The 9,475-nt window shown below is 46.6% G+C and overlaps 1 protein-coding gene across 2 annotated transcripts in view; it reads right to left on the reverse strand.

The window, feature by feature from the left end:
• The window catches only part of LOC119957194 (spectrin beta chain, non-erythrocytic 1-like), a 277,530-nt gene extending 268,561 nt beyond the window's left edge, over positions 1 to 8,969 (reverse strand). Inside the window, exons 1-2 of one of the 2 annotated variants that reach the window (XM_038785009.1) lie at positions 8,748 to 8,969; positions 8,339 to 8,550 (exon numbers count right to left, since the gene is read on the reverse strand). In XM_038785009.1, the coding sequence (XP_038640937.1) occupies positions 8,339 to 8,489 (151 nt within the window). In that variant the 5' untranslated portion in view covers positions 8,490 to 8,550; positions 8,748 to 8,969. Of the gene's footprint in view, positions 1 to 8,338; positions 8,551 to 8,747 lie in introns of those variants that run through there. The other variant, XM_038785026.1, reaches the window with a different exon arrangement.
• Positions 8,970 to 9,475: the final 506 nt, after the last annotated feature.

A 9,475-nucleotide genomic window follows, 5' to 3' on the forward strand; every position in this document is an offset into this window, starting at 1 on the left:
ACATAGCACTAGGTCCAGAATAGCCTGCTCCCTTGTGGGCTCCATGACAAGCTGTTCCAAAAAGCCATCTTGTAAGCATTCCATGAATTCCTTTTCTTTGGATCCACTGGCTACATTATTTACCCAATCCACCTGCATATTGAAGTCCCCCATGATCACTGTGACCTTGCCTTTCTGACATGCCTTTTCTATTTCCCGGTACATGTTGCGCCCCTGGTCCTGACCACTGTTAGGCGGTCTGTACATAACTCCCATTATGGTTTTTTTGCCTTTGTGGTTCCTCAATTCTACCCACACAGACTCCACATCATCCGACCCTATGTCGTTTAGTGCCATAGATTTAATTTTTTTCTTAACTAACAAGGCAACCCCACCCCCTCGGCCCACCTCCCTGTCTTTTCGATAGGTTGTATATCCTTGGATGTTTAACTGCCAGTCCTGAACCCCCTGCAGCCATGTCTCTGTGATGCCTACCACATCATAATCATTCACGATGATCTGTGCCATTAGTTCATCTACTTTGTTACAAATGCTACGAGCATTCAGGTAAAGTGCCTTAATGTTAACTTTCTTATCAGTACAGATATTGGAAGTCCTAAGATGTCCAAAGTTATCCTTCCTTTTTGTTGCATTCCTAGTCTGCCTCAAGCTTAAATCCACCTGCCTACATGTTATCCTCCTGCGTATCTTGCCATTTAACTCCCTGCTCCCTGTCGCTTTCACTTTCCCTTCCCCCCAACTCAGAAGTTTAAAGTCCTACTGACCACCCTATTTATCCTCTTCTCTAGAACACTGGTTCCAGATCGGTTCAGGTGGAGACCGTCCCAACGGTACAGATCCCCCCGGTTCCAAAACTGATGCCAATGTCCCATGAAGTGGAATCCCTCTTTCCCACACCAATCCCTTAGCCACGTGTTTACTTCCCTAATTTTCCTATCCCTATGCCAATTGGCACGTGGCTCGGGCAGTAATCCAGAGATTATGACCCTTGAGGACCTGTACTTCAATTTTCTTCCTAGTGCTTGATAGTCCCCGAACAGGTCCTCCACCCTAGCTTTACCTATGTTGTTAGTCCCAACGTGGACCACAACAACTGGATCCTCCCCCTCCCGCTCCAGTATCCTTTCAAGCCGGTCAGAGATGTCCCGCACCCTGGCACCGGGCAGGCAACACACCATGCGAGACTCCCGATCCGGCTTGCATAGGATACTATCTGTCCCCCTAATTATAGAATCCCCTATAACAACTACTTGTCTTTTTACTCCCCCCTCTTGAATGGCCTTCTGCACCATGGTACCGTGGTCAGTTGGCTCATCCTGTCCAGAGCCCCTTTCCTCATCCATACAGGGAGCAAGAGTCTCATACCTGTTGGACAAGGTCAAGGGCTGAGGCTCCTGCACTCCTGAACTCAGGTTCCCTCTGCCTGCCTCACTTACAGTCACACTCTGATGTCCCTGATCAGTTACTGAATGTGAATTACTTAATCTCCCAGGTGTGACTGCCTCCTGAAACAAAGTGTCCAGGTAACTCTCCCCCTCCCGGATGTGCCGCAGTGTTTGAAGCTCAGACTCCAGTTCATCAATTCTGAGCCGGAGATCTTCCAGCAACCAACACTTGCTGCAGATGTGGTCATTGCCATTCACAAGGGGAACAGCCAGCTCCCACATCATACAGCTACAGCACATCACCTGCCCAGCCATCTCTGATTAGTTAATTAATTTATTACTTTGTATAAATTTCAGTTAAAAAAACTTGGAGACCTCTGCTATAGTCTTTTCCAACCTAGTTCTGGTTAACAAATAAGAAAAAGAGAAATAATAATGTAATAAGGCACTCACCTGCTCACCCCAATGGGTCTTATTATTAGGTTAGAGGAGGAGGGCGGGTGGGAGACACTACACGTGTAGTGTCTCGGGTTTCCTCTCCACCAGAATTTATTAACTAGGGAGGGGTAAACCTTCCCAGAAGTCCACGGGACAAACTTCCTGTTCCCTGCAAAGGTAAGTAATTTAAACTTACCACTCACCTCCCGATAGGCTCAGCCCCTGCCGGTATCCAATGGCTGGCTGCTGCAATTGAAATTGACAAATCTACTCACCAGCTGAAGTATCCCAGCTCCCGCCAAAATCCAACTGACTGCAACCCCTGCAAAGGTAAGTAATTTAGACTTACCACTCACCTCCCGATAGGCTCAGCCCCTGCCGGTATCCAATGGCTGGCTGCTGCAATTGAAATTGACAAATCTACTCACCAGCTGAAGTATCCCAGCTCCCGCCGAAATCCAACTGACTGCAACCCCTGCAAAGGTAAGTAATTTAGACTTACCACTCACCTCCCGATAGGCTCAGCCCCTGCCGGTATCCAATGGCTGGCTGCTGCAATTGAAATTGACAAATCTACTCACCAGCTGAAGTATCCCAGCTCCCGCCGAAATCCAACTGACTGCAACCCCTGCAAAGGTAAGTAATTTAGACTTACCACTCACCTCCCGATAGGCTCAGCCCCTGCCGGTATCCAATGGCTGGCTGCTGCAATTGAAATTGACAAATCTACTCACCAGCTGAAGTATCCCAGCTCCCGCCGAAATCCAACTGACTGCAACCCCAGCTGAAGTATCCCAGCTCCCGCCGAAATCCAACTCGTGCACATTGTCTCCAAATTTGGAGATGATACAAAGTTGGGTGGGTGGGTGAGTGATGAGGAGGATGCCAAGAAGTTACAGCGGAATTTGCATAGGCTAAGTGAGTACATGCATGGCAGATGCAGTATAATATGGATAACTGTGAGGTTATCCTCTTTGGCAGCAAAAATAGGAAGGCAGATTATTAATTGAATGGGTGTAAATCAAGAGAGGTGGATATCGGGGCACTAGCTTAGCAGCCCTGGTCACGCCATCTCTGCCGCTTCCGCCGGCACGGTACTCCACCAGCCCGGTAGTGGTGGCGGCTCTTCGGATCTGGAGCCAGTGGAGGAGGCATGTAGGGGAGGTAAGAGCATCGGTGTGGACTCCAATCTGCGGCAACCACCGATTTGCCCCGGAGAACATGGACGGAGGGTATCGACTGTGGAGGAGGGTGGGGATTGTGAGGATGGGGGATCTGTTCCTGGAAGGGAGCTTTCCGAGCATGAGGACGCTGAAGGAGAAGTTTGGGCTGGCGAGGGGGAACGGATTTAGATACTTACAGGTGCGGGATTTTGTACGCAGACTGGTGCCGTCCTTCCCACGTCTCCCGCCGAAGGGGAGGCAGGACAGGGTAGTTTCTTGGGGAGAGGTGGGAGAGGGTAGAGTCTCAGATGTCTACAAGGAACTAATGGGAGCTGAGGATACGCAGACCGAGGACCTGAAGACCTGAAGCTTAAGTGGGAAGAGGAGCTCGGGGGGGGGGGGGGGCTAACCATCTACACATGTTCTGGTCGTGCCCTAAACTCAGGGGGTATTGGCAGGGATTCGCAGATGTCATGTCCCGGGTATTGAAAACAGGGGTGGTAATGAGCCCTGAGGCGGCAACCTTTGGAGTTTCGGAGGACTCGGGAGTCCAGGAACAGAGAGAGGCCGAAGTTCTGGCCTTTGCTTCCCTGGTAGCCCGGCGACGAATACTGTTAGCATGGAGGGACTCAAAGCCCCCGAGGGCTGAGGTATGGATATCGGACATGGAGAGCTTTCTTGGCCTAGAGAAAATTAAGTTCGCCTTGAGAGGTTCGCTATTAGGGTTCGCCTGAAGGTGGCAGCTATTTATTGAGAGGTGGATATCCAGCAAGACCGTGCTGTCTTTGTGCATCAGTTGCTTAAAGTAAACACGCAGGTACAGCAGGCAGTGAAGAAGGCAAATGGTATGTTGGCCTTTATAGGGAGACGATACGAGTATAGGAATAGAGATGTTTTACTGCAATTATACAGGATATTGGTAAGGCCACACCTGGTGTCCTTAGCTAAGGAAGGATGTTCTTGCTATGGAGGGGGTGCAGCAAAGGTTTACCAGGCTGATTCCGGGGGGGGGGGGGGGGGGGGGGGGGGGGGGTAGGCAGAATCTGTGTATTGAACTTGATGATCAGCCATGATGATAATAAATGGTGGAATAGGCTCGATGGGTCAAATGGCCTCCTTGTGCTTCTATTTTCTATGTATGTAATCCTGAAGAAGAAAAGGAAATCAATATTGCTTGGTGTTACTCTGCTGTCATTCACAAAATGGTCTATTTGGAGTCACATTTTGCAAATAACAATTTTAGAAACAGAGCTAACCAGATAAAATTGGATATATGGATAATAATTTTTGGTTGTTTTTGTATTTGTTTGATGGAGGAAATGTTTGCATTGGCATTTGTTACAGAGATCTAAAATAGCAGGAGTTGTGTTGCAGGCCACCTCGATTAAAGTGTCACCTGGTTCAAGCAACTATGAATCAACGCGTTATTAATATAACTAGACACAGCCAACACTGATATTAAACAGTTGCCATCATGAACGAGTACTTAAATTCCACTCAGATGCCAAATGCCTGCATCTAAATGCTGTGTTGTGCAGTGGAGGTCATTTTAGGGTGCTTCAAGGACAAAATAGTTGGGAAGAAGCATGTTAGTCCAACCAGTCTGATCGATAATTAGGACAGAGAATACTGGACAATCACAGCAGGTCTCTCAACATCTGTGGAGGGAGAAAGGAGCTAATGTTTCGAGGCTGGATGACTCTTTATCAAAGAAATTAAGACTGCTGTGTTTAAATGCTCCTGAAATTCAAATTACCCTTTTCTCATTGGGTGGGTTTCACCATTCCGCAACTGGCTGTGGGGTGGAATCCTTCAACACAGATGGATGGAATGTTGCTGGACTAGTAATATAGAAGCTGGGTGTCATGCTGGGAGAATGAGTTCAAATCCCAACAGAACAGCTGGGGGAAATTTAGAATTCAATTAATTAATAAATCTGGAAATATAATGCTTCCCTTGTTAATAATAATAATAATGTACTTACTGGATTGTTGTAAAAACCCATCAGAAGCGAATCTGTTGTCAAGGGCAGTATAGTACTTAATTGGTTGCACAGCACTTTGGAATGTCTGATGGTCATGAAAGGTGTTATATGGATGCAATTTTTTCTTTCTTTATGGATGACATGCGATGATCCTGCCACTCTGTGATAGTGAATCCGTGCTTCACTGGCGAGCTGGCATAAAACTGACTTGCTAAAGTAAGTAGGGGTCTCCTGAACACGTAGGTTGCATTTTATGCCTATGAGTCATCTGTTTAAACACACAAAGGGCAGAATTTTCTCATAATTTGTCAGAGTGTCAGGCTCTGACTGAAAACCAGCGTGCTTCCCGATACAGAGCTGAGTTTTCAGACACGACCTTGAGCCAATCTGGCAAAAGAAAGCCTGAGGGTGTAGTTTACGCCGTTAGTCTGGTGGAGCGGAGACTGATAGAGATGGCCTTCGGGGCACCGGTGTATGTGTAAAAAAAAATTACACCAGGTAAATCTGTGTAAAAAAAAAAATTACACCAAGCAAATGTGGAAAGATGTGGAAGAAAATCAGCTTGGTCATATTCGTTTCTTGCTCTCCCAAAGGCTATCTGGTTCAGTCAGAGGATAGTACAGCAATATAGACCAAGAAACATCCAGGTTCATTTACTGATTTGTGCTGCTACTTGGGGTGGGACTTTCCGGTCCTGCCCTGGAACCGGAAATTCACACTCAAGGTCAGCAGACCTTTCAGTGGTCCACCAAATTTTCCATCCTGCCCACTGTGAGCAGTTTCCACAGAGAGCAGGACTGGAAGATTTACCCCTTGACGTCAGCTAGGACAACAATTTTGGAAGCAACAATTAGCCTCAATGGCCCTGGAGAAGTGAGGGGACAATGCCCATTTCCAATAGCATTCCAGCCACCATGTGTTTCAAGTGTGTATCTGTGAGAAACAAAACCAGAAAATACTGGACAAAATCAGCAGGTCTGAAAACATCTGTGGAGAGGCGAGAAGCGGAGCTAACGTGCTGAGTCTGGATGACTCTTTGTCAAAGCATCTGTGAGCACTGGTCAAGGACAGATTGAACTGAGCTGTGATGTGATGTCTCCTGTAGTTGAACAGTGAGCTTAACAATCCACTGAGATTCATGCATAAAATGACTATCTGGATAAAGTACAGGGGAGCAGTTGCATCCCAGCACTTCAGGAGAGAAGACAACTCATAAATTGGAGGTAAACAACCTTGCTAAGTATCAAAACTTTGCCAGATGTATGTGTCACACAATAAAATTTTCAAGTCCAAACCAAGACTTGACAACTGAATTTATCAAGACAATAAATCTTTCAAGCTTTGCTTTAACAATAACCTTGAAGCTATATCACCACTATACTGGATAGTATTGGAGAGTTTTCAGTTTCTGGAACATTTATTACAAAAATTCAATTTTGCAGCTTGTGCACTGACTGTCAGGAAAGTTTGAAATTAGATTTTTTTTCCTGGGTGATTTTAACCAATTGCCTCACCTGTTGCTTGAAAAATTAAGCTGATGTTCCATGGGTTTGTCTGGCATCTGAACACTGCTTATCCAGTCTTTCCCTCCAAAACCAATCCTCAGATAATTCCTATGGAAAGTGACCTAAATGGCAGATCCCAGGTTCCATTATAAACTAATTGCTGTTGGGCAATTTTTCTACATTGACAACTGCTTGGCTGCCATCCTTGGGAAGAAGCCAGGCTATCTCAGGTCAGAAATGCAATGGAAAAATCAATGTTTTTCTCTTCTATCTTTTCCTTCAAATTAAAAGGATTTTGTTCCAGTAACAAATGATAACTGACAAAGTGAAATGTCTGACCTGCAGGCAATGGAACTTTTAAATAGTTTGCTGTATCTTTTTTGTTTGCCGCTGTGACCCCCTGATGCAAGTTACCATCCACGGAAATTTATTTGGAGTGGGGGGAAAGTGCCTTTTAAAAATCCATTTACACAGCATGATGTGGGGGATCAGGTTGAGTGAGTGATAGGCCACAATGTTGCTGTGCACCCCCCTCCAGACCCCATTGTCTGCCTGTATGGTTAAACTTGTCCATTGAGAAGAAAGCATTAAAACACCATTACTTGATGATGTTTTCTATATAGTGATATTTTCAAGCATGTGAAGTTTATTGGAGTGGCACAGTGGTTAGCACTGGTACCTCACAGTTCCAGGGTCCCGGACTCAATTCCAGCCTTGGGTCACTGTCTGTGTGGAGTTTGCACATTCTCCCTGGGAGGAATTCGCTGATCCTGAGGCTAAGAGTTGATGCCGTCGTAAACGCCGTCGCGTTTCACGCCGGCGTCAACAGGCCCCCAGGAGCAGCTATTCCGAGCCCTACAGGAGACCAGCACTGGAGCGACCCACGCCAACGCAACATGGCGTAGGGCTACAGGGGCTGGTGTGGAGCTAAAGAGGCCCCCAGCCCGAGAGGCCAGTCCGTTGATCGGTAGGCCCTGATCGCAGGCCAGGCCACAGCAGAGGACCCCCTCCCCCCTCCAGGCCGCCCCCGGAAGGATGCACTCCAAGGTCCCGCTGGGTAAGACCACACGTGGACGGCACAGCGGACTCAGATTTTTTATTTTGTGGCCACTCGGCCCATCCCGGGCAGAAAATCCCACCCCCTCTGTCTATGTGGGTTTCCTCTGGGTGCTCTGGTTTCCTCCTACAGTCCAAAGATGTGCAGGTTAGGTGGATTGGCCATGCTAAATTGTCTTTTAGTGTCCAAAAGGTTAGGTTGGGTTACTGGGATAAGAGGCTAGAGTAGAAGCGGGAGGTTGAGTGGGGTGCTCTTTCCAAGGGCCAGTGCAGACTGAATGGGCCAAATGGCCTCCTTCTGTACTGTAAATTCTATGATTCTATACATCAGAATTCTTTTTATGATAAGGAAGTAGCCATATTCCGGTAGGTGAGGCTATCTTCAGTTACAATTACATACACAGGCTGAAAAACATGACAGAAAGTAATCATTTCGGGACTCTTTAAAAAATGCCTTTGAAGAATGACAAGTAAATTTGCAGTTTGTTACTCGCAAAACTTCCTGTCAGAAATGAAGCACTGAAAACCTCATGACACTCTTCAAGATTTACTTTAACGTGTTCTTCACCACTGTAAGCAAATCTTATCCTTTCCCGCTTCTCTGGATAAAGAACCCACTGCTTTCAAACAACCGCCTATTTAATGAAAGAATTTCACTTGAGAAAGGGAAAGGCAATGGATTGAATGCACATCATTTTACATGCTCACGGGAAATAAGACATCAGCAAACCGGAGCAGCTGACAGAGTATGAACAATATATCCCAACCAAAATTCTCGGAAAGGATCCTGGAGTTCAGCAGCTTTACCTGCAAGAGCTTTGATTCTGGAACGCTCAAACAACCTTGCCGAGCTGTTGTCGTTGTCGAGTTCACCTTCATCCGACAGTTCCCAGCGAGCATTGATGTGACTGTACTGCTGCTGGATCTCCGCGTTATCAAAATCTGTGGCCGATGTCATGGTGCTGCTGATGCTGCTGGTGGTCCTGTAGCCGTCTTCCCCTCTCTCTCATAAGGCCTGTCTGCAGGGAGAAACAGCACTTTAACACACGCAACAACAACAGCAACAAAAAGCTTCTTGACAAAATAAATATCCCAGTGCTTTCCACGCTACAATTCAGTCACTGCCACTTTAGGTAGCTGGGGGGCATGAGACATTTCTTTTCGCGGGAGGCACTCGGCTGTAGTGATAATAATGCAGCAAGAATGGTGCAAGCACCTCTGAAATGTTCACACCGCACTTCGTCCAGTAGGTGGAGGTCTTGCATGTGCAAACACGCCACAAAAGTAACATCTAGCAGTCAGCGTTCAACAGAGACATCATGGACAGACTGTTACTTGGACAATAAGCCATGAAGTGTAAGGTAGGTCACATACTAAGCCAAGCGAGTAAATCAAAAGCTTTGTTCATCGTTCGGTTATCCTCGCTTTTTATATCTGGGAATTTATTTTCTGAAAATTCCTAAGGACTTGAGGGAGGGTAGTTGCTTCACATCTGTGAATGACATGTGAATGACTCACAGTTCCGCACTTGTGCATCAACATAAACAGACAGCACGCATGCATTCTAATTCCAGCGGTGCTGGTCACATGCGCTCAAAGGGCCCCTTGTACTGGTTACACGTGATCACCCCCGTTTGGACACATTACTGGACGACTGCACATGAAAGGCTGGAAACGCCTTTGAAGAGAGAAGGGACACTGGCACTTCATCAATCAAGATTTCATTTTGCACCAGGACTAAACGCAGCAATTCAAAGATCAAGCCCAGGATCAGGTGCAATGCGTGTTCTTGTCAGCTTGGATCTTGTGTGTTTCTCTTGTGGAGACCATGAAGTGGGTTCAATTTATAATAATAATCTTTATTGTCACAAGTAGGCTTACGTTAACACTGCAACAAAGTCACTGTGGAAAGCCCCTGGTCACCACATTCCGGCACCTGTTCAG

The sequence above is a fragment of the Scyliorhinus canicula genome, chromosome 2 (assembly GCF_902713615.1).
Source record: "Scyliorhinus canicula chromosome 2, sScyCan1.1, whole genome shotgun sequence".
NCBI classification, from domain to species: Eukaryota; Metazoa; Chordata; class Chondrichthyes; order Carcharhiniformes; family Scyliorhinidae; genus Scyliorhinus; species Scyliorhinus canicula.